Source organism: Leopardus geoffroyi, chromosome D4 (assembly GCF_018350155.1).
Source record: "Leopardus geoffroyi isolate Oge1 chromosome D4, O.geoffroyi_Oge1_pat1.0, whole genome shotgun sequence".
Taxonomy (NCBI): Eukaryota; Metazoa; Chordata; class Mammalia; order Carnivora; family Felidae; genus Leopardus; species Leopardus geoffroyi.
The window spans coordinates 80,220,852-80,245,802 of record NC_059342.1 but is presented as its reverse complement, the minus strand read 5'-3'; the positions used below and the strand labels follow the sequence as shown (position 1 = coordinate 80,245,802).

Sequence of the window (24,951 nt, the reverse complement as noted above, 5' to 3'; positions counted from 1 at the left end):
GGAGGGGGTGTATGCGGCGCGGAGAGACTCCAACCGTGCAGATCCCGCGGTGGAGCCACGGAGATGGGGCCAGTGGAGGTTCAGAGCAGAAGAGAAAGGGGTCAAGGAGAAGATAAGGAGTGTCCGGAGAAGTGGGGGGTGGGAGGTACACGGAGAGGGTGCGAAAGCCAAAGGAAGGAAGGGAATTTGAAAGGAGAAGCCACCAATGGTGTGAGATGCTGGCCAGAGGGCAGGTTGGATAGTGGGGACAGGCCCTGGGCATTTGGTGACTCCAACATTGAGAATCTTGGGGAGATGGTTCCTGGAGATTCGAGTGAGGAATTCTCCATGCAGCCAGTCTTTTCCAGAAGTTCTGATAAAGTGAGGAGAGAGTGTCGATGCAGGGGAGGACTTTGGGATAAGGGTGAAGAGCAGTTTAAAGCAGACCGTGTGGTTAAAGCACAGGCTCTGGGGTCAGGGGTCCCCGCACACTATCTGCGAGATCTTGGACAAGTCACTTAACCAGTTTGTGCCTCAGTTTCTGATCTGTAAAATGGGGATGATGATGATGATGATGGACAATGCCTGCCTGTTAAGGATCATGTGAAGATTAGTTGAGACGGTTAAAAGTACTTAACGTGGCCCTAAAATGCTGTACCGATCATTTTCCACTTTTATTATTGGAACAACTTGGGCATATTTTGATGTTCGTATGGAAGAGCTGGTGGAGAAGGAGGCATTGGAAGACGGAGAGGAGAGAAAGGGGATTGGAGAGAGGGACCCAGAACTTGGATGGGAGATAAGATCCTGTCTATGCCGAAGGAAGGGAAAGAGAGAATTGGTGGGGATGCAAGGAAGTTTGCAGGTTTGGGGTATGTGGTTAAGGGACTGCCTTTCTCTGAAGTAGGCCTCAAGGTCGTTGGCTGAGAGGGCCAGGCCATGGCTGGCCCTGGTGAAGAGGGAGTTCCCAGTTTACACAGCCGTGGTAGGGTACCATGCCCTCTTTGCCAGGAGCCCCAATGTCGTTCCAGCGAAGAGGGGCAGTTGAATTTTTCTGGGGTCAGAGGACAACATCTGACCTGCCTTGCCCACTTACGAGGCTCAAGTAAAGTTGATGGGTGTGAAAATGCTATCTAAGCAAAATTTACCATCTTAATTCTGTTCCCTGATCTTGAAGAGCTGGGAGCACAGTGGCCCCGAGTGGAACACCATGCCAAAGCCTTCCAAGCAGTCCCCTTGGGCCATGCACCACGCCAGGTTCCCACCCTTCACCTCATTCCGCCATCACACCAGACGGGGAAGGTGGAAACTATTATCCCCATTTCACAGATGCACAGACTGACATTCAGAGGAGTTAAAGGCCATGTCCCAGGACCCAAAGCTAGTAAATGGAAGACCCAGGATCCCAACTCCCATCTGTCAGACCTCAAAGCCCATGATTTGAAATCACTATGAAAGTTTGCAAAATCCAGCAGGATAGGAAGATGTGGATCTACCATCTGGTAGGTGAGCAAACAGGCTGGGATCTCTGCCCTCCATCCCAGCTCTGTAAGCGCCACCAAGTTGCCTTGTTTTTTGTCCCTCGCGCTTGGGTAAAACAACACAGATCTTAGAGTCCCACAGACCTGTTGCTGATGCTCCGCTACCGGGGGGGCTTTGACTTTGGACCAGGCATCTCGTTCCTCTGTGCCTCTATGCGGCCGGTGGATTCTCAGCAGGTTGCTCTATGGAGTAGGAAGGAAAATGTTGCCCAGGATGCAGAAGACATACCAGGGACCATAGTTCCTACACAGCCATGGGTCTCTGTCCCACTTGGCCGCTGAGCCCAACTCCCTGCGACCTAGTATTTATTTCGAGCTTTGTTCTCCTCAGAGCCAGGACGTGGTAGCGCCTGACCCAAATGTGTGGCCACCTATGACTTCCTGAGTGGGACATGGCGGGGGGAGGGCCCAGATCATGGTCCCGAGGCCTAATTTCAAAGGAGGGGAGAGCCCTGTGTCATCACCATGACTGACGAGGAATGCCACGGGCAGGGCCGGGGCATCAGAAGCCTCTCAGCTGCCTCCGGTGGCTTGGCCACCGGCTTCCAGAATCTCAGAGCCCAGAGGGGCCTTGGAGACAACCTGTTACGACTCCTTTTTTTTTTTTTTACAGATGAGGTTAAGAAGACCCACTGTGAGGAAGTGACTGTTACCTGAGACACTCTGGCCAGCGCACAGCTAAAGCGCCTGGAGCTTGCATTTTTGAACCAGCCTCCAGAACCCTGGGGATTTCCACTGGGGCGGTGAGCACCCTCACCGAGAATTCTAGGCTGCTTCAGGGTGCCAGGGAACACCGGCTGTGACCGCGCCACTGAAGTCCCCAGGAGGAGGAGGAGGAGGAAGCCAGCAGGAAGCAGCCCAAGATGCTCAGAGAGGGGAACTTTTGACTGCAGTTCCTGAAAATCCGCGGCACGGTTCTTTTTTCTCTCTGACTTGTTTTCTTTTCTCTCTCACTTTAAAGAATGACTGGACACTCCTAAAGCCTTCAGTCACCATCCAGGGGATTTTTTGCACCACAAAGGGTAATTCCTGCCCCATCCCTGCTGTGACTCAGCCGTGACGTTGAACCACACAAGCCAGCAAAAAGATAAAGTTGTCAGACTCCTGCTCACCAGAGAGAACTCACCTCTTCTCTCAGCACAGACTTTACAGGCCCGGTCCCCGCCCCAGAGGAGCGTAGACGGGCCCCCCAGGCCAGCCTGGGACCCCGGGATGGCCTCTGGCTCAGCCAGCAGCCCCCGCCCAGCCCCTGATGAGAACGAGTTTCCCTTTGGGTGGCCCCCCACCGCCTGCCCGGACCCACCAGAGCCCAGGGCCCTCTGCTGTGCTGCCTGTCTCTCTGAGAACGTGAGGTGAGGGGTCGGAGGAGCAAAGGGTGGGTGGGCAGGGAGGGACCCCTGACAGGAGGAGAGGGTGAGAGGAACCGATGGCTTTAGGCGGGTGACCACCTGGCCGGGCCTCAGTTTCCACACCCTTTCCATGCAGTCCATGCCACTGGCCCTTCTCACTGGTGGCGGAGAGAGAAGCAGGCACTGAAAGCTGTCCGCACCCCTGCAGAAGGCCACCCGGGGCGGGGGGGGAGGGGGGGGGCGGTGGGCTCTGCAGCCAGCGGGGCTACTTTCTGCCTGTGTGGCCTGTGCAAAGTGCCTAACATCTCGAAGCCTCAGCTTCTCCGTCCGGGATTGGTACGAGGCCCAACCAACAACGCACGAGCCAGTTCTTGTCAGGATGAGCATAAGCTCCCGTAGCAAATGACAAAGTGCCATAAAATACATCTCTTTCCACGATACCACCCACCTCCTTATACTGTGTGCTGGCCGTGCTTTTAAAGGGGAAGCAGATGTCTGTGTTTATACACATCTATGTTTATATATTTCTGTATAATATATTAGATTGTGTATATCTGCATATAAATACAGATACATGTATTTACATAGAATATACATTTTACATATGTATTAAGTACATATAATATACATCATACATGTTGTATATAATATGTAAAAACGTGTATATTTGTAGTTACAATATAAATAATTCAGGTGTGACAATATGATCATCGACATCCCATCCGAGGCAACTATTATGCACCTGCTGTGTGCTAAGCACTGTTTCCTTGGCTCTTCCAAGAAGGCAGGAAAGGTGGATACCGTTCTTATCCTGTTTTACAGATGGGGACCATGAGGCCTAATGGAGAGATTAGGGCAGCCTGTCCCCGGTCAGCTTCCCGGCCAACGTGCTCCCAAACTGCCTTGCGCCAACGTGACCTTTGCTTGGGGCTTTGCCTGGGGAGGCTGTGAGGAGCGGAGAGGATGTGGCTGTGGAAAAGCCAGGCGGGGAATGGGGGGGGGGGGGAGGGCGGGGAGCAAAGCTTGACTGCTTTTAACATCAAGCTGATTTTGGGGGGATTCATCTCAGGCTTTTTGCAACGGGTCTCTTCTGCCCAGCTCCTGAATCGGTCTGCACTTGGCCAACCCATACGTCCCCGAGGCCTCGTTTTCCTCCTGTGTAAGCTGGGCCTGACCGGTGGCTCTCACTGTGGCTCAGAACCCCTCGGGAGCTTTCTCAAAGCACATAGATCCATGTGTCATTGCTCTCAGAGTCTGATACCCACTCCTGGTTAGGAAACCCAGGCTGGTTGTTCTCTGAGGCCCCTTCTTATTCTGACTGTGCTCATCCAGAATTACTGAAAGTAAGAGACCCAAAGCCCAATAGAGGAAGCCGGGAAGAGCAAATATAACCACGCATCCACAAATCCCTACCGGAACCCCTGGGCTCAGGTATATTTTAGAATTCGGGACTTTTTCAGATGTTAGAAAAGGAAGTCAGTGCATTACTACGTAATTCTTCCAGCGGGGACAGGGGCATGTTAATATTTCTGCCGTGAAACAGGAGGGCTCACACTACATGGGGTAGGTAAGGGTGATGATAACCTCCAGTCACCCCAGGGCAGGTGCAGCAGCTAACTGAGCTCACTGTGAACTATGGGAAGGTACCGGGTGCCCAGTACTTTTGAAGTTTGGGAATGGTGGGTCTGGGGCTGTGGACCTGCCTGCACGCTTACTGAAATCAGCTGCGAAACCGGGCACGGCCTGGGCGTTTGCAGCGACAAGGGTGGAGGTTGGTGCCGAGAAGCCATGAATGCTTCACTCAGCAGGCTTTGTTCATGTGTCCCCAGGAATGGCGAGGACCAGATGTGTCCAAAATGCAGAGGGGACAACCCCCAGTCTGTAAGCCCAGGAAGCCTTCTGTCTCAGGAGAAGGTACGTGGCACGGCCTGGAAAGAGTATTTGTCCTTTTTTTTCCCTTTTGTCAAGGTTGAAGGCATTGGGCAGCGGCCCACAAAGTCTCTGGAAGATACCTGCCCCCTTGTCTGGAGTCTGGACTGCATCAGTGTGTAAGCAGTGGGGGGACTGACATTCACAGTGGCAAAGGGACTTACCCAAAGATACCTCGCCGATCTGTGACAGATTCAGGGCGAGGACACCAGTCTAGACCAGAGGTCTGCAAGCTACGGCCCATGGGCCACATCTAGCTTGCCACCTGCTTTTGTTTGTTTGTTTGTTTGTTTGTTTGTTTGTTTTTTGTGTGTCCCACAAGCTAAGAATGGCTTTTATATTTCAAATGGTTTTAAGAAGCCAAAGGAATGGCATCTTGGGACACGTGAAAATTTTATGAAATTCAAACTTCTGTGTCCATAAATAAAGTCTTATTGGTTTGCAGCCACTACCCGCTCATTTATTTACCTATTGTGCGTGGCTGCTTTTGCCCTACAACAGTAGAGGTGAGTAGTTGCCACGGAGGCTTCAAAGCGCTAAATATTTGCCATCTGGCCCTTTATGGACAGGTGCATCACCTCTTGATCGAGACACTTCTTTCTGCCCCTGTATCCAGGGACAGGGAGAGGCATTCTCAGCTTCTGTCTCAAGTTCCGTTGTGCTTCTAGGAACAAGAAATAGCTTTGGACATGTGAGGGGCCAAAGACACATTCTCAGGCACCGCAGTTTAGAACTCTGTCCCTACCAAGCTGGAAGAACCCTCACCCGGCATGTCTCCAGGGCAGATTCCCGCATGCCGGCCGGATCTGGTCCAGTCCCCCCGGTATATGACAAAGTGATAAGAATAAGGAAATTGTAGTGAGCTTGTGGGGGTTTTTTTTGTTTGTTTGTTTTATATAAAACTAGAATCTTTTCCACTTATAGAATCAACCTTTACCCTGGGATTATGTCCTCCCTGTACGTGTCTTTGTACAAATGAAATGAGAGTGATAGTAGATGGTGGGATTTTTGATAAAGTGTTTACTTGGTAAAATTAAAAAAAAAAAGTGGCAGTCTTTATGTTAATCTTCTGGCTTAAAAAAAAAAACACAAAACTTGTATTGGTCGCAACCTGTAAGAACCATAGCTCTAAATCCACACCCCTGGTCTTACACGTAGGGCCCCAACACCCACTGGGGAGTCTCGGTGTGAAACGCCCTAGTGACCAGGGTCTCACCGTTCGGCCACCCTCTCTGTCTGCGAGATACCTGGCTTCTTTCAGCCCAAGTTCCCTCCTTGTCCTGAAACCACAGCCCAGCGGTCAGGAGCCTAGTGTCCAGGGATGTTGTAGACTCAGTGCGCGGCCAAGATAAGGCCCATGCCTGCTTCTCCATCTGTAAAACGAAGAAGCGAATTTGGCTTCTGCCAAGCCTTTCCAGGACCTGTGATGTCCAGAGTACCTGTGTGGGCGGCTCTCCTTCCCTCCTGTGGAAGCCAGAGGCCTTCAAGTCTCCACACCTTCCTCTCCCTTCTCCATCCTGGCCCCCTTCCTGCAGAGAGTTGGAGGAATTTCCTGCCCCCGACCAGAGCTGGTTTTGAGGGCCCCCCCCATCCTTTCCTCAGCAGCCCCTCCCCTGCAGGCCCTCAAGGAAATAAGAGCGAGGACCCGATGCATTTTTCTAGAACTGTGCAGCTTGCAACACGGTACAAGAGCTAATTGGATACACTGAGGCAGGCCTCCCCGTTCGGACGTGTTAGTGAGCTAACCCTGAGACCCCAGCAGACCCCTGGCTCTGCGGGGGACCCCCCACTCCACCCGCAAAGAGGAGGCCGTATGCTACATGCCTTCTGAGGCCCCTGCCTGCTTGAGTGCTCCAGGAAGATCGTTTCCAATTTGGTTTATGTTTGCCTCTTAACAAAATTAATACACACGCCTTGTAAAATCTCAGATAAGATAAGTAAGAGGGAGTTTAGATCTCTCCAGGGGCTTTAATTTCTCATCTTTGTGAATCTGACTGAGGGGGAGCCTGACACCCCGTAACCTTTAGTTGTCCCCTTTCCTTCTGTCCCAGCTCCCGAGGAACTTTAGGGGCTCCTGGCGTCCTGCAGGGCACAGTTTGAAGCTTGCCGCCTTAAATCCAATGAAATGACTCTAATGGTGGAACGATAGGAACCCTGACAGGCTTCCAGGTGGGAGCGGGTGCTGCCTGCGTGGGAGGCCTTTGCCTCTTGGGTGCAGGCAACGGCAGACCCCATCCCCACCCCCGCTTCCCCGCCTGAGGAGGTTGGCACTGCACCCCCAGTGGAAAGCTGGGGGCCAGCATGAGCCAGAAGTCTCACACCTGCACAAAGCCACGACTGGAAAGACCAGAGGTTCCTCTGACCCCTCCTGCCCCTGATGGGAACTTTGGGGGACTTTTGACCAAAGCAGCTGATTAGGAGTCAACACTTTGCATATGTGGTCATCCTGAAGTTGGTGCATCTGGGGAAACCTGGGAGATGGGGTGCGGGGTGGCCGGAGTCCGGCCGAGTCCAGCCCAGAGGTGCCTGGCCTTGTGAACACTTTCCATGCCATCTGGTTATCGGCGTGTCCTTGTCTTCTGACTTCATTAGAGTAACATCTGTCCCAGAAATGCTCACGGCCACGGGCTGATTAGCTAACGTAAGACGCAGCTATTAAAGGATCACCGTTGGCCTAGTTAGAGGCTGCATTCTTGCCTGGAATGACCTTCCTATAGAAGTGACAGTGAAATAGGGGGCAATGCAGTGGCTGGAAAGTCACGTTCAATTCTGCCTGCCTGCGACACTGTGAATACGATGGCGTCTCTCACTCTCTTCCCTTGGAGACGGCTCAGGAAGGCCAAAAGCAAGCTGGCATCTGATGCCGGTGGCTGACAGTAAGCCACGGGCTCATTACCTCCTGAAACAATCACTTCTACCTCTTGGTTCCTCTTTGGACTGAGCCGAAGTCTGTTTCCCTTACGGCCACAAACGGCAAGTCAGTCATAGGCTTCTGTCCCCCAAAGCAGGCCTGCATCTGCGAGAAGACACTGACCGTGTCCCTCTGGAGTCTGTCCCCAGTCTCTATGCGTTTGAGGGAACTCTTTCTCCCATTTCTCGGTGTCCCTTGATGTGTGATGCCTGGAAATGAACCCCTGCACCCTTACACTTCTGAACTTGATAGTTACGTCTGTAACCTTGTCAACCCCATGACATCCTGTGTCATGGGTGATGGTGATATTCCTATTTTACCTAGATTTTAGGTAATATATTGAGGCTCAGTGAGAAGGTATGCCTGAGCCAAAGTCATACGACAAGGGGGGGGGGGGGGCAAACCTAGGCCGATGGCGTCTTCTCTTGGGGGATCACCCCAAGTGTTTTATGCAGGTTTAAATAACACAGTCGGCCCTAAGTACTGGAATCCACCAAGTGCTGTGGAAAAACAGGAATAGGCAAGGCTGCTTTCTACTAGGAGACTCAGGGAGGGCTTCCTGGAGGAAGTGGTGAGCTGAGCAGAAGGTCCCAAAGAGGAAACTGGCTCGGGTACAGAGGAGGGCAGGAACTGGCAGGTAGACAAACACTGACCTGGCCCGCCCTGTCGCCATAAAGTGCCTATCTCTCAGCTGATGCCAGAGCAAGACCTGAGCCAGCCTCTGGGTCTGATGCAACAGTGTGGTCAGTGCCTGGCCCGCCGCAGGCCCTGTGTTCTGTGCAGTGGCTTCACAGAGGCCCTTCTTCTGCTCTGGCACTCTCTTAATGCTCTCACATTCTCAGAAGCCCACAGGCCCCCAAGTGGGGGGGCCTCTGGATGACCCCGTCACAAAGGGCCTGGGTAAGCAGGGTGGCTGGGAACACCACACGCCCCCAGACTTCTCGGATACAGACAGAAGGACAAGTGTTCCCTCAGGGCTGGGGTTTTGTTTTCTGTTTCTGTTTCCTCTTCAGAGAAAATTCCACTGCGAATTTTATTTTTAGCAGTTTGCAGGCGGTGAGGCCACTCACACAGGGGCCGCTCATGGCACCAGACATGTACCAGGCTTGGCCCGGGACAGATGCCCCGTTCTTCCTCTGCAACCCCAGCCTGATTCCCTCTCCTGCCCCTCAGTCCCCAGCCTTCAGGTGAGGCCACCCTTTGGTGAGAGGAGGGACCCTGGTCATGGACTCCAGGCCCCTGGCTTATACCTCGTCTTTGCCCTGAACTTGCATCACCCCCTGCAAATCACTGGTCGTCCCTGAGCTTCAGATTCCCTGCTTGGACAACAAGCAGAACCTCAAAGCCCCAACCTCCTCCTCATGATGCCGTGAGATCCGATGGGGCGGGCGCTCACACAGGTGCCCAGAAGGCAGCAAACCCTTGCAAGGTCCTGGAACTACGGGACAGGAGACCCAGACCCAGCCTGGTGTGATCTCAGACTCATCGTGACTCAGTTTCCCCATCCGTATGAAGATGAAGCTGCTGGCACCCTGCCTGCCTCCAGAGATCACTGCAGGGATCCCATGAGATAACACGCAAGAGTGCTTTGGTGCAGTTTCAAGACGAATACGCCGAGGATGTTCCTCGCCTCCCCGAGGAAATCGAACGGCAAAATAGGACTTTACAGGATTAGTTATTAAGAGTTCGAGAGGTGATAAGTAAGTGAGAAGCACGTATGTGACAGCAACGGGAGAAAGGAAAAAAACGTCCTAAGGGCAATGCTTAATCCATAGGAATAAAAATACAAATAATATAATACCACTGCTACTAATGGAGGCTAACATTTATCGAACACTCTGATGGGCAGAATGGTATCCACAGATGTCGACATCCTAACTCCCGGAATCTGGGACTGCGTCATCTTACATGGCTGGATTGGTCTGCTCAGCCTGCCGTGACGAAACACCACAGACCACGTTGGCAGAAACAATAGAAATTTATTTTCTCATGGTTCTGGAGGCAAGAAGCTGAAAACGGCATGGGTTTCACCTGAGGCCTCTCTCCCTGGCTTTGTCGATGTTGTTTTCTTCCAGCATCTTCAAATTGCCCGCCCTTGGTGCCCAAACTTTCTCTTGTTACAAGGACGGCAGTCCTATTGGATTAGGGGCCAACCTAATGCCCTCATGTTGACCTCTGTAGAGACCCTGTCTCCAAACACAGTCATGTTCTGGAGGTTAGGACTTCAACAGATGAATTGGCGAGGTCAGGGGAGGGCGGTGGGGTGGGGGGTGGGGGGTGGGGGGAACACAAGTATGCCCATAACAGCGGCAAAAGGGACTTTGCAGATGTGATTAGATTAAGGATTGAATTGAAATGGAGAGACTACCCTGGATTGTCTAGGTGGCTCCAGGGTCATCACAACGGTCCTCATAAGAGGAGGGCAGAAGAGTCAGAATTAGAGAGTTTGGCAGCTGTTGTGCTGCGGACTTTGAAGGTGGAGGAAGAGACCGTGAGCTGAGGGATGCAGGCTGTGGCTGGAAGAAGCAAGGGCACGGATTCTCCTCCTAGAGCTTCCGGAAGGAACTCAGTCCTGCCGATACCTTGAGGTTAAGGCTTCCGATCTCCAGAACTGTCAAGAGAATAAATTTGTGTTGTTTTAAGCCGTTGCGCGTGTGGTATTTTGTCACAGCAGCAACAAGTAACTAATACCACCGCTTGTAAGCATCAGCTCATGTAATCCTCACAACTCCATGAGGCGGTTGGGGAGCGTACTATGATTATCCCCATTTTGCGGTTGAGGAAACTGGGGCAGGGAGCGGTTAATGACTCTCCCAGGGCTGAGCAGCCAGTGTGTGAGGTGACTGAAATGGGCTTTGCACCCCCACGGGCTGACCCCAGAGTCCGCTAACCCGTGTGGCAGTCCAAGGAGCAAGAGGCGGACTGTGGCGGGCCTGTGGGCAGCCTGGCTGGCCACCTAGGCCTCGGAAGGCCTCCCTCGTCCAGCTGCCCGTCCCCTGTCAGCCATGGGAGACCGATCACAGGCCACGCCCATCCGCGCATCCTGATACATCCAGAAGGTGCTTTCCGTGCCGCCGCGCGCTTTGCCTGCACAGATCACACCAGCAAGGTGCAGCGGCCAAAAGAACACGTGCTCCTCCACCTGCGGGTGATGTCTGAAATTCCACCCTTAGTTTTGTCACTTTTGCTTCGTTATCCCTTCTGTGACTCACTTCAGACTTAGGGGGCGAGAGCTTCCCCCTGGTCCGTCCCTTCACTCAGGAACCAGGTCCACTTCCAGCCTCAGGCACTCCATTGTGGCCAAGTGTTGAAAGCTACCTGCTGGGAGAGGCCCTGTCGCCACAGGCTGGGTCTCTGCCAAAGCTGCCCTCTGCCCCCGCCCCGGTGAAACATCTGTGTTCCATTCCTTGCCGGGAACAAGTTGTGCTTGGAGCCCCGGGGCAGGCGGTGAAGGGGAGGGCGGCCCTTTGCTGAGCTGTGTTCTGTGCCCCACACCAAGCGTACTCACTAAACCCACAGCTCTTGTTTATTTTACTTTTAAAGAATAATAACTAGTGTGGCCTTGTATTTGCTTAGCCTAAAAGACCTCTCCTTTCCCCCGCTTTTCTCCGTATCTCCCTTCATTTTGCCGCATAACGTTATTCTTTTTTAAAAACAAACAAAGCTCTTGGAAAAATCAAGGTATTACTTATACGCAATAAAACTCACTCAAGTGAATTTCGCTCAAGTTTGACGAATGCCAAGCAGTGTATACATCGTGTGACCATTACAGCAAAGGTGGTGAATGTTTCCACGCCTGAAAAAGCTTCCTCGTGCCCCCCGGCTAGTCAGTCTCCCCAGCTGCGGCCCCAGGCAGCCACTGAATCCACTTTCTGTCACTAGCGTTCATTTTTTTCTAGAATCTCCTAAGAATGGAATCATAGTATGTAGTCTTTTCTTGTAGTGTTTGACTTCTTTCACTTCCCGTAATGCTCTGGGGGTTCTTCGGTGTCATTGCACGTATCGGCAGTTCGGTTCATCTGATGGCTAGGGAATGTTCCAGTGTGTGGGCACAGCACACTTTGTGTATCCATTCACCCCTTGATGGATGTTTGGATTGCTTCCAGTTTGGGGCCATAATGGAGAAAGCTACTCTGAACATTCACACACACAGGGATGTGTGTTTCAGGTTCTCTTGGGTAAATTCCTAGGAATGCAATGTGTGGGTTGTGCAATAACTTTATAAGCGTGCTTTATAAGAAAGTTGCTTTTTAAGTATCATTTGACTGTATGATATACTTGCATCAATTTTTCCAAAGTTGGGTGTACCATTTTTCACTCCCAAGTTCCTCCACATCCTCACCAAAAACTGATATTGGCGTTCTTTTTTAATGTTGGCCATCTAGTGAGTAGATCGTGGTAGTTCACTGTAGTATTTCGTTATAATTCGCATTTCTGGGATGATGAGTGACGTTGAGCATATTTCCATAGGTTGGTTAGTTCCTTTTCCAATGTATCCATTCATTATTTTGCCCATTTTGTTAGGTTGCTTGTCTTGTTTATTGAATTGTGAGAGCTCTTTATATATTCTGGATACAAGCCCTTTATAGATATAATGTTTTGGAAAATTTTTTCTGCCAATCTCCCATGAGTTTGTTATTTTTTTTTTAATGTTTATTTATTATTGAGAGAGAGAGAGAGAGCACAAGCAGGGGAGAGGCAGAGCGAGAGGGAGACCCAGAATCCCAAGCAGGCTCCAGGCTCTGAGCTGTCAGCACGAAGCCCGATGCGGGGCTCAAACTCACAAACCGTGAGATCATGACCTGAGCTGAAGTCAGATGCTTAACTGACTGAGCCCTCGGGCACCCCCTCCCATGGGTTTATTCTTGATAAGAGATGGTGATATTGTGTGGAAAGAGCTCTGTGGCTCTGCTGCTCCATAGCTGTTCCTTCCTGGGCAGACTCTTTCCCCTCTACGAGCCTCAGTTTCTTCATCAGTAAAACGGGAACCAAAAAAACTATTCTGCCTTCCTCACAGTGTTGTTAGGGGCCCTGATCAGAATCATGATCATGAAAGCATTTTGTAAACTCCTCAGGTGCATAAGTTGGTTAACAGTGTTGTCAAGTTGCTGTCGCATCCTGTCTGCGTCCCTCCCCTCGGGGCACACATTATCTGTAAGGGACAGCAGTGCAGAGCAGACATGCCTCAGTCAGTCAAGGATGGATTGCCAAGGAGGGGTGCATTTGGGAGCAGAGGCCCTCTGGGCTTCAGAGGAGGGAGGTGCTCAGTCATGCAGCCCAGCATGCTCCCAGTGTCTCCCCTGGGACAATGCTGGGAGCACAGCTGTGACAGACCCCCAGACCCGTGGGGCCGACCAAAGAGCGAATGACGACTGTAGGGCTGGGTGGAACATGCCCCAGTGCAAGAAGTAGCAGCACTGCCCAGGATCATGACAGAGGCCTTGACCCTGTTGTGAAGGACAGTCCTGCAAGGGCTGATGCTCGAAGGAGGGCAAAGAGTCATCCAGGCAGAAGGAACAGCCTGTGCAAAGTCATGTGAGCCAGCCCAGCTCATGCCCTGGCAGATCCCAGTGCTTTGCAGGGAGCCGCAGTGGTGGCCACTGGGACACACGTGACACCTAATGACCTGGTTATTGTTTCCAGGATCACCCCGAGGTGGCTGAGGCTGAAGTTGGGTGCCCCTTTGCTGGTGTTGGCTGCTCCTACAAGGTAAGCATCCGGGTGTGAGAAAGGAGACCTGCCCACTTCAGCCCCTCCCAGATTTTCCCACATCAAGCTACTCCTCTGGATGTCCCTTACATTAATGACTTTCCCGAGCAACAAATCCCACTAGTGAATCATCCCCATACTCAGGAAAGTTCTTCTTAATGTCTCACCTGGGCCCCGTGGCATCACTAAAATACACCCCCTCCCCCAACCCCCACCCCTGGGCCTCTCTCCGTGGTCCTGAATTATCACTGCACTCAAGGGCAGGGCAGAATTGTTGCTCTAGAGGCTGGGGTGTACATGGCTCAGCCTGGGCGTGTCTGACGCCAGGATCCTCATCCAAATCCCTCTTGCTACACACACCCTTGTGCTGGGTGAATGGATCTGACTTTCCTTGGCAGCCGTTGGGTGGCAGGTGTCTCCCCTGGTCCCTGGTTCTCCTCAGCCTTCTCTGTTTTCACTGACCAGCCCCGCTCTCTCGACAGGGGAGCCCAAAGCTCATGCAGGAGCATGAGGTCACCTCCCAGACCACCCACCTAAACCTGCTGTTGGCGTTCGTGGAACAGTGGAAGGCCCAGCTGGGCTCTGGCCTGGGCTCTGGGCCCCTGGCCCTGGAGCAGAATCTGTCAGACCTGCAGCTACAGGCGGCCGTGGAGGTGGCTGGGGACCTGGAAGTTGACTGCTACCGGGCACCCTGCTCTGAGAGCCAGGATGAGCTGGCCCTGCAGCACTTAATGAAAGAGAAGCTCCTGGCTGAGCTAGAGGAGAAGTTGCGTGTGTTTGAGAACATCGTCGCTGTCCTCAACAAGGAGGTGGAGGCTTCCCACCTGGCTTTAGCAGCCTCCATCCACCAGAGCCAGCTCGACCGTGAGCACATCCTGAGCTTGGAGCAAAGGGTGAGCATGGGAGGCAAGCTTACCTTCAAGGCTGGCTCGGGGGTCCCCTTTGCCCCATCTTGTCTCCAGAGCAGCGGACCAGCCGCCTTCCTTCTAAGCATTCTCCGCGCGCAGAGCAATCACCCCTGCCCATCAGAAATACCTCTCCCGTGCTCAGGAAGAGCACCGAGTCTCAAGTTGTAGTCCAGGGCAAACTCCTCCATCCAGTATGCTTCATTTCCTTTGCCTGAACTTCTTCCGTGATAGGATAGTCCCTTCCCAAGCATCTCATTCCACTGGTAGACATTGTTCACTATGAGAAAGTTCTTCCTTATGCTAAACTAAAATCAGCCTCTCTGTGTCTTCCCTGCATTGTTCAGGGCCCACAAAACAAATCTGCCTTCTAGTCCCCATAGAAGCCCTTCAGATATAGTGTTTCCTTCTTGAAGCTAAACACTCCTGGTGTGTTCACACCTTCATCAAAGCACATTGCTTCATGCTGTCCTCATATGCTCTGTCTCAGTCTCTAGAGAATTCCCCACACTTGGAGGGTGGTCCCAGACCAACTCCAGATAATTCACCTATCTGATAGTTCTTGGTTGAGCAGGACTATGCCCTCCTTTGTTCCAGAGCTTATACTTCTCTTGATATAACCAGTCACCATGCTAATGTTGTTTTTTGTTGTTGGGTTTTGGTTTTGGGGTTTTTTTTTGGGGGGGGGGGTGGAGGGGTGATGGTCCAGCAATACTATATCATTGTCTCAAGTTGAGTTAGGCCTGGATTTTAGTTTCAGCTCCACCATTAACTTGCTGGGTAGGTCTGAGTAAGTCGTCTCCCCTCTCAAGATTTTAGCTTTCCCATCAGTAAAATCAGGGATTCAATTTCTTTACAGGATACTCACCTCCATTCCTACCTTCCCTACCCGAGCATACCCAAGAATAAATCTGTATTTTTTTCAAATGTCAACGGGGGAACCCCCCAGAAAAGCAAGGCACTGGGTTCAAGTGACCAAGTAAAGCCTCTCTTCATGTAACTCTTGCCCCAGTTAGAAGGAGGGCTCTCCGAGGGCAGCAACCATGGCTTCAGTTCATCAACAGCCTTCCTGGCTCTACTCTTACATGCCAGGAACTTTGCAAGGCCTGGACACAGAGAGAAAAATGAGCATGGGCCCAGCCTTCGTTAGGAGAAATCATCTATCTGGTAGGAAGGGCAGAAAGATGCATCTTATAAAACCTGCTGTAAGGGCTCTGTAGAACACAGACGAGAGAGAGAGACCAGCTGAGCGAGGGCAGTGGTTGGAGGCTTCCCAGAAGAAGGGCTGTGTGTGCCAGATTCCTGATGGATAAACAGAGGTGGCCGGTGGAGAAGAAAGGCAGGGGGAGTCCAGCCGGGAGGGACAGCATGAACAGAAACAGATACTTGAGGGAGGCATGGTCAGGAAGGCATACTTTCAACAGATCTGTCTCTCTATCCTATCATCCCCTCCCCATCCCCAAGCTGCGTTCTGGTGTCCCTGGCTGAATGGGCTTCCCCACAGGTGGTGGAGTTGCAGCAGACCCTGGCCCAGAAAGACCAGGCCCTGGGCAAGCTGGAGCAGAGCCTCCGCCTCATGGAGGAGGCCTCCTTCGACGGCACCTTCCTATGGAAGATCACCAATGTCACCAGGCGCTGCCACGAGTCGGCCTGTGGCCGGACCGTCAGCCTCTTCTCTCCAGGTACCGGCTCCCCCCTGGGGCACAGACCAGCAGGGGGAGGCAGGCTCTCCTGGACCCAGGAAACAAGCAGGGACAGCAGCCCAACTCTGTGACTGCCATGCTGTGACCGCTGAGGCCACACTGGGACCGTGGAGGAGGCAGGCTCCCCGCCCAGCCACATGGAGCTCGGGCTGTTTGAACCCGGCACGCCTTCTGCCTCCCTGAGATCAGTCACATTTCTGCAAATAGGAGTAAGATTGTTGTCTACTTATGTGGCTATGGGCTACGAGAGAGTGCTGGAGCCAGAGCTCGAGGAAATGAGAGGGGTGCAGAGGATGCTTTCCACAGGGGCATCCTGCAGGCCCCTGCCGTCAGAGAGCCAGTGGCCTGAAGTCAGGCCAGAGGAAAGTTCAGTAAAACGTGCCTTCGTAGGTTGTGGGTAGCGTGTGAGTGAGTGCTTTGTAAACCGGGCCACTTCGCATTCATTTCTGGGGCCCCTGGGCCTGGCTGGTTACTCAGTAGACTTTTCTCTGAATTAACCGGTGTGCGTTTCTGTAACAATGTGTATATTTGTGCACAAAGTTCTCCGACCTGTGTGCTTTTCCCGACTCCTAACACACATGCGTCTAAGTAAAGGGGGTGGATCGTTAGGAGGATTTCTGCAAGTTACAATCTTATTATGGGTTTTTTTATTTTTTAAGTTTTTAATGTTTATTTGTGAGAGAGACAGAGACAGAGACAGAGTGCCAGCAGGGGAGGGGCAGAGAGAGAGGGAGACACAGAATCCAAAGCAGGCTCCAGGCTCTGAGCTGTCAGCATAGAGCCTGAAACGGGGCTGGAACTCACGAACCGCCAGACCATGACCTGAGCCGAAGTCAGACACTTAACTGACCAAGCCACCACGGTGCCCCTCTGCAAATTACAATCTTAACAGCCTCTCACGTTTGCCCCAGCTTCATACCTTCCCTGTTCCTCAGCTCCTCTGCACCCGCAACCAACAGGGCTGGGAGGAAGAGAGGCATTGGCCTTTGCTCCACAGCACAGAGCAGGGCTGGCTCCCAAAGCCAGGCCCCTTTCCTCAGGGGCAGCCCCCTTCATGGGGTGGCCTCACCTCCTCCACGTAGGCCTTTTTTCCTCACTTCTTTCCAAAGTGGGGGGGGGGGGGGGGGAAGCAAGCAGTGTCTCTGGCTTCCTGTTTTACCAAAATGTAAGGGGACAGATGAGTCAGCCTGTCAGTCTGTCCCTCCTCCACCTCTTTCTGCCTGTCCCCGCCCACCATCTTCCTTCAGCCCCTCCCAGAGGGGCCCTTGTGGTGACAGCCACTGGCACCCACGCTTGGATGGCCCCTTCGGCCACCCACGGAGAGAGCCCACGGGCCCCTCTGCGTAATCACCAGGGGATGATGATTCATCCCTCAGGGGCCTTCGCCGAGGTGGCGGGCAGAACTGTGAGCTGCCCCAGTCTCCCCCAGCTTCCAGGGGACCCCAACCACTTGGCCTAGGGCAGCAGAAAGAGGTCAGTGTTGTGGGGTAGGAGCCCTGGCCCCTAGTCCTGGCTCTGCCCCGGGCACACTGTGAGACCAGGACCAGCCCACTTGCCCTTGCTGGGCTTGGTTTCCCCATTGCAAAATGCAGGTTAGTTAAATCAAAAGTGTGGTCCGGGGGCCAACAGCATCACCATGCCCCGTCAGAGATGCACATTCTCAGTCCTTGCCCGGCACGAGTGCATCAAAGTCCAGGCCCGGCAATCTGTGGTCTGACCGCGGGTTAACAGCCACTGAGCTAGATGATCTCCAAGAGCCTGGTTCTCCTTGATGCCCTGAAATGGGGAAGAGCGCTGGGTTCCAGCCCCAGACGGCTTAGTCGTAAGCCGCTGACCTTGGGCACGCCTAGCACAGGTCCCAGATTCCTCGTCTGCAGGTGCGGTGCCCTCCAGCTACCCCTGTGCTGACTCTGGCTTCCACATTTCAGCTTTCTACACTGCCAAGTACGGCTACAAGCTGTGTCTGCGGCTCTACCTGAACGGGGACGGGACGGGGAAGAGGACCCACCTGTCTCTCTTCATTGTGGTCATGAGAGGGGAGTATGATGCTCTGTTGCCCTGGCCTTTTCGGAACAAGGTACGGGCTGGGGGTGGGTGGGGGTGACCGGGCGGGGTGGGGAAGCCCGTGCCCTGGTCCTCTCTGCATTTCAATTTCACCTTTTGTAAGAGAAGAGCCGGAGCTCACGTCTGGTATCCATGGCTATCATGAGTCCAGGGACTAAAATGCCTGGTCCAGCTCCCCAGGATGGCACGCAGAAATGAAATTCACATGCTGGGGTGAATAAGGAGAACTTCCTGGTGGAGGTGCTGGGGGGCTAGCCCGAACTGGCAGCATTTTCAGAGAAAAGGGAAGGAGGCAGTTAACCGCTGCGCACCTCTTAGAATGGCCGCAATCCAAAACACTGACAACACCAAATGCTGGCAAGGACTTGGAACAGCCAGAACCCTCATTCGTTGCTGGCAGGATTGCAAAATGGGGCACAGCCACTTTGGAAGGTAGTTTGGCAGTTTCTTACAAAATTAAACATACTCTTACCATATGATCCAGAAACCACACTCCTTGGTATTTGCCCAAACGAGTTGAAAGCTTTTGTTTTCAAAAGCCTGCACACAGATGGCCCTAGCAGCTTCGTTCATAATTGCCCAAACTTGGGAGTAGCCAAGATGTCCTTCCGTAGGTGAGTGGATAATATTATCCGTGCTAAAAAGACATGAGCCACCAGGCCATCGAAAGACAGAGAGGGCCCTTAAATGCAAATCACTGAGTGAAAGAAACCAGTCTGAAAGGGACTCTACAGACTGTGTTCTGGAAAAGGCAAAACTATGGAGACAGTGAAAATATCAGTAGTTGCCAGGGGGTGGGGGTGGGGGGAGGGGGCGACAAAGAGGCAGAACACAGATATTTTTAGGGCAGTGAAACTATTCTGTGTACTATAATTCCGGATACATGTCATTGTACATCTGTCCAAACCCAGAGGATGAACGCACAGCACCAGGGGTGAACCCGGAGGTCAGCTGGGGACTTTGGGTGATTATGATGTGTCAGTTTAGGTGCGTCAGCAAATGGACCACCCTGGGGTGGGTGCTGGGGGGGAGGGGAGGCTGGGTAGGAGCAGAGGGTGTGGAGAGATCTCTACATTTTCCATTCGCTTTGGCGCTGCACCACAAACTGCTCTAAAAAATAAAGCCTATTAAAAGTATTTAGAAGGAGGATAGGAGCAGGGAGGTGGGGGAAGGCTGGGCACTCCCTGCAGGCAAACAGCAGTGGCAAGGGGGCAGGGTAAGGAAGGGGTGGGGTCGAGCATACAGACCTCAGTGAGGGTGGAGGGAGACGGACGGAAGACAGGTGGGGCAGGGGTGGGGACGCCACAGTGGTCTGGGTATGAGTCAGTCAGCAGGTCGTGGTTCCCATGCCTGTCAGGCAGAGTTTTAAAATACCAACGGCTAGTCTCACTACTGTAAATGGTGAGGCCTGAGCATCAGGGTTTTTAAAGTTTTCCCGGGGCTCTCTAAAGTGCAGCCAGCAGCCCCTGGGTGGCTCGGTCGGTTAAGCGTCCGACTCTTGGTGTTGGGTCAGGTCATGATCTCCCAGTTGGTGAGTTCCAGCCCCGCGTCGGGCTCCACACTAACATCAAGGAGCCTGCTTGGGATTCTCTCTGCACCCCTCCCCCGCACCCCTCCCCTTCCCCCCCCCTCCCCCCGCCGCCAAATAAATAAATCCACATTTTAAAATAAAGTGCTGCCCAATTCGAGAACCACTATGGTAGGCATGTGTTTCAGTGACATGTGCCGGAGAAAGGGGTGTGTGTCACACGTAGATCATTGGCTTCTGAGGGGCCGCGTATCTGTGCATCCCAGAAACTCCATTCACATTTCAGGGCATTGACTAACAGCCCCTCTGCAGAAGGCCTGTGTGTTCTTGCCCCCAGCCTTGCCCCAGAAGATTCCAGGCGTAGTTGATGGATCAAACAGTTCCCAGCAGGAAGGGGCGCTGGAGGCCATGGAGTCTGGCCTCCTCGTCGGTGCTTGGTCCTGCCTTTAGCACCCGACCAAAGTTGACCACAGCTCTGAATTCCCTCCCTTCTGATCCCTACTCATGGGGCAACCTTTGAAGACTCCCCAGAAACCAGATGCTTCCATTAACCGGGTCTTGCCGCATGCCGGGTGTGGTCCCCACATTGCTTCTTTGGCTGCCAGTCTGCCTGAGCTCAGGGGCAGAGGGGCTGTACGGGTGTCCCTCGGTGCTGCCACCCAGGGCCTGACCTCCCACCTGCCCCCTGCCGCACAGGTCACCTTCATGCTTCTCGACCAGAACAACCGCGAGCACGCCATCGACGCCTTCCGGCCCGACCTGAGCTCGGCATCCTTCCAGCGGCCGCAGAGTGAGACCAACGTGGCCAGTGGCTGCCCACTCTTCTTTCCCCTCAGCAGGCTGCAGTCACCCAGGCATGCCTACGTGAAGGATGACACCATGTTCCTCAAGTGCATCGTGGAGACAAGCGCTTAGGGCGGGTAGGGACTGTGCGAACCACACCTGACTCCCGAGCGAGCACCACTGGGGGTTTAGTAAGATGACTGAGGTCCTGCCCTTGGCGCCCAAGGTCCCAGGGCACGATGTTGGGCCGGGCTGGCAGGATCTCAGCGGGCCTGCCAGACTGACCGTGGCTGGCCATCAGCTTAGGTGGCGGGGCCTTGGGCTGGGACCACAGGGGCAAAGGGTCCAGGAGACGGCAGCCGGGTCGTTCGTTGCCCTCTGCACCGAGCACACGACCCTGCAGGCCTGGGAGCCACTCTAGCCCTGAAGGTTGAGGCGGACTGTGACCAAGGGAGGGAGGGACTACGGACCAGGCCTGGGGCATGGATGGTGAGCGTAGGGAGGAGCGCCCGAGCAAAGAAATTCTCAGACAGGAAGATCTCTGCCCAGGGCGGGAAGGCATCAAGTTGGGGCTTGGATTTAAAGACCTTCAAGTTCCTTCCAACCCAGAAAGTCTTCAGTTTTGGGCCTCTGGCCCAGAAGAGACCTAGGACTTGAAGGGGTTCTGGAAACGTCCAGGAACCTCATGCCCACCAGGCTTCTGACTCTCCTTCGGTACCACCAGGTGGGCCGGGCTGGCCCGCACAGCACCTGCCATGCCGGGTCTGGCATCTCCGTTCCCCACTGCACGGGGGCCCGTGTAGGTCCTGAGCCCCGTGCCCGCCAGCAGGACTCCCCTGCACCTCCTCCAGGTGAAAGCTCCCAGGATCAGCCGGAAGAAATGTGGAGAAGGAGGGGGGCACAGACTCTCTGCTCTCCTTCCCTTGGAGGCCCCACCACCTTCGCACTTTCCTGCATCTCGTGTCACCTAATTAAGCAAGGTATTCACTTCTCTCAGTTGACTGATCAGGGCCTCTGAGCCACTGAGCAGAGGCTGTCCTTTTCAATATGTATAAAACCAAAGAAAGAAACTTTTGTACATTTCTCTTGAGGTTTCCATGAAGTGCATATCCAACCTGGGCCCAAACCAGGTACCCCACCGCGCCTGAGCCTCTTTATTTGAAAATGGGGGGCAGCGCCCTCGCTGGCCCTGCCCCGCGCACGGGGTTTCACGAGGCCCAAATACAGCAAGGAAGCACGAGTGCCTTGTATGTTCGACAGCACCTTGCTGTGCGTGAACACGCCAGGCTTCCTTCTCTTGCCCCCTCGGCGGACAGCTGGTCAGTAGTGGAGACTACCCAACAAGTAGAGGTCTGGCCCAGCAAGTTCTGGGGACTCCTGCCTCAGCACCTGTGCCCTGGCGAATGACATCTTCGTCCCTCCCCCCCTGGGTGCTGAGCTGACGGGATCGAGGACAAGCTGCTTCTAAAGACAACTGCTGTTCTTGCCTTTGCTCACACGTTTCTGATGGGAAGAGACACATCCTCGCTTCTTACAGCGTGAGCCGCAGCCACTGTTTCAGCAAAGCCTCACTGAGCCCCGCCTGTCCTCCCCTCGCCAGACACTAGGGAGGAGGGGTTAAGATGTGCGCCCTACCCTCGAGAAACTCTTGAGTTCAGTGCGGGGAGCAGGTACATAAGTAGATCTTTGAAACTGATGTGGAAGAGTAGCTCAGAGAAGGCACAGGATCCCAGGTCCATTGGGTGAAGCAGGAAGGGAGGGCTTCATGGAAGAAGTGACATTGAAACTCAGCCTTAAAGTATTTTGAGATGCAGAGGATAGGAGTGTGGGGGAGGGGGAAGACACCAAGGTGGGAGGCAGTTTTGGCTGCAGGGAGGGAGGGCGTGGGAGGCAGAAGCATGGAGGGGAAGGGAGGGGAAGGCTGTAGCACCCAAGGCAGCAAGGCAGTCCCAGCTGTCTGAAAGCAGCACCAGGAAGTGGGGGGGGGGGGGGGAGGTGGGAGGTTCTCAGATGGCCCGCAGGTGATCCTTTGGGCTGTTAACAGCAGGACAAGACGATGATTTAAAACATTCAACGGGGCGCCTGGGTGGCTCAGTCAGTTAAGCGTTGGACTTCAGCTTAGGTCATGATCTCACGGTTCGTGGGTTCGAGCCCTGCGTTGGGCTCTGTGCTGACTGCTCAGAGCCTGGAGCCTGCTTCAGATTCTTGCCTTCCTCTCTCTCTCTGCCCCTGCCATACGTATGCTCTCTCTCTCTCTCTCTCTCTCGAAAATAAATAAATATTTTAAAAAATTGAAATATTTGACAACTGATGTAGGGCAAGCAGTGGTAAAACCAAAGGACAACTAATAAGTCCAAACAGACAATTGTTGAAAATAACCAGAGTAGGCTTACCATGCATACTAAATTACTCATCAGAGATGAATCCCCTTCATCTCTGTTGAAGAATATAAAATGTTTCAGATACAATTAAAAAAAGAAGGAGAATTTCCCACATTAGAAAGAGGCAAGAGGGGCGCCTGGGTGGCTCAGTCGGTTAAGCGTCCGACTTCGGCTCAGATCATGATCTCACAGTTCATGGGTTGGAGCCCCGCGTCGGGCTCTGTGCTGACAGCTCAGAGCCAGGAGCCTGCTTCAGATTCTGTCTCTCTCTCTCTCTTTCAAAATTAAAAAAAAAAAAAAAAAAAAAAAAAAAAAAAAATTTAAAAAATAAGATAAAACATTCACCCATGTGTTTTCCAGCAAAGCCCTGAGATTAGTGCCCTGTCACCTGACTTGTCACCTCACCTCTCCTCTCTCAGGTGATTCCAGGGGAGGGAAGGCAAGGTGGAGGCAAAGCCACTGTTTCTTGGGTCCCCACAGCTCCCCCGTGAGGCGGGCACCATGTCACCCCGTCTTAAAGATTGGGAAGCTGAGGCCGAAGAAGCCAGGTGCCTTGTGCAAGGTCAAGTGGGAGCAGGGGAGTGGAGGAGACAGCTGGAATTAGGAGTCGGGTCTTTGGTTTCATGTTATTTTCCTTCCTCTTCAAGCTTCCCTTTGGCTGAAGTCTGTGTCTTCTGCCACGATGAGGTCACATCCTCATGGGAGGCCTCAAGAGGCAACGGGTCCCTCCGCTGCCATCCACAGGGGCCAGCCCTGTGGGCACACCCCGACCCTGATGCCAACCCCGACCGCCCTTAGGAGGAGAGGGTGAGCACGGTCAGCACCGAGAGCATTTGCCCACGGCTGGGGGCTCACCAGCCGTCTCCCCACTGTGGTCCGCTAACAACCCTGAATAGTAGGGACAGCTATTTTTTAGGCCTTTAATTGCTCATTTCTTACTGGAAGAGACACACACTCATTGTAGAAAAACTAGAAAAAAAAAACTACAAAAGTAATATATAGAAGGAAGTAAAAGTCACCCATGAGCCCAGCGTCCAGAGGGACTAGAGACGTTTTAGTACATTTTCTTTGTCTTTTTTGAAACAGTGGATGCAGACACACGTAGACTTTTAATTATGCAGCGAAAATCATAGCAATGACAGCTTTATGCCCTCCTGTTTTCATTGACATCCCACTGTAACATTTTACCATTAGCCTCTTTTTATAGGCAAAGGCACAGAAATTAAGAAAAGGGAAGTAACTTTCTCAAGGCCACTCCAGGTAAGTGGTGGAATAGGGATGCACCCTTTTGATGGGAATCCCACTCCGATGGAGAAACGGAGGCACAGAGAAGCGCAGTGACCCACATGAGGTTGCACTTCTGAGGGGTGAGCCCCCAACTGAAGGTCTGGACTCTTCTCTCTCCTGCATGGCGTGCCAGCGGGGCTCCGGGGGAAGTCCCAGGACAGGATTGGCTTTGTGGGTCTGGAAGAGACAACACGTCCAGAAGCTGGTGGGCGGGACACCACACCCACAGCCTGGGCCAGGAGACAGGGATCTGTCCTCTGCCTTCTGGGATCTGTCCTCTGAACCCCAGCACAGCAAACAGGACGTGCTCTCCCCTACTGACCCTGCCTCCCTGCTGAGCTCGAGAGCAGACACTGACGAAGCCTCAGTTTTCACTTGTGCCACGTGGCTGAAAATTCTAATGTCCCAGTGTTGTGGCCAGGGTGCCAGGGTCGCAGAAACCACTAGCTTTGTACACGGTGGAGTCCCAGTCTAATGAAAACAGAAACAAGGATCCCAAACAGCCATGGGTGCCTCGCCGAGCAGCAGACTCTGTGCCGAGGGCTTGCGTGCGTCCCTTCAGGAACCTTGCGTAAAACCCCACGAGGAAGTGTGGTGATTTTCTCCCGTTTCATGGAGGAGGAAACGCAAGCTCTGAGGAGTAAAAATCATTCACTCAAGGTTACACAAGGGCCAGGAGCCAGAACTTGGATCCAGATCAGTCTATGCCAGGTCCAAACCCTACAGTCCAGTGACTTGATCCACATAATGTCGCGGAAATGACACAGAAGGGCGAGATCCGGTTTTCGTTCTGGGCAGACCACAAGTTGATTTTTTAAACAGCCGTAACAAAATGATGATAGCTTATTTATTGAGCACCTACTTTACTTGGCTTTACTTGCA

At 53.1% G+C, this 24,951-nt stretch overlaps 1 protein-coding gene across 8 annotated transcripts in view; it reads left to right on the top strand.

The window, feature by feature from the left end:
* TRAF1 (TNF receptor associated factor 1) overlaps positions 1–21,540 on the top strand; it is a 29,949-nt gene extending 8,409 nt beyond the window's left edge. For 3 of the 8 annotated variants that reach the window (XM_045468021.1, XM_045468019.1, XM_045468016.1), the window contains exons 2-9: positions 2,134–2,263; positions 2,482–2,872; positions 4,699–4,783; positions 13,353–13,418; positions 13,901–14,311; positions 15,828–16,005; positions 17,955–18,103; positions 20,315–21,540. In XM_045468021.1, coding sequence (XP_045323977.1) covers positions 2,733–2,872; positions 4,699–4,783; positions 13,353–13,418; positions 13,901–14,311; positions 15,828–16,005; positions 17,955–18,103; positions 20,315–20,533 — 1,248 coding nt within the window. In that variant the 5' untranslated portion in view covers positions 2,134–2,263; positions 2,482–2,732 and the 3' untranslated portion in view covers positions 20,534–21,540. Of the gene's footprint in view, positions 1–244; positions 1,486–2,133; positions 2,264–2,481; positions 2,873–3,868; positions 4,301–4,698; positions 4,784–13,352; positions 13,419–13,900; positions 14,312–15,827; positions 16,006–17,954; positions 18,104–20,314 lie in introns of those variants that run through there. The other 5 variants (XM_045468020.1, XM_045468017.1, XM_045468018.1 and 2 more) reach the window with 5 other exon arrangements.
* The last annotated feature ends 3,411 nt before the right edge of the window (positions 21,541–24,951 follow it).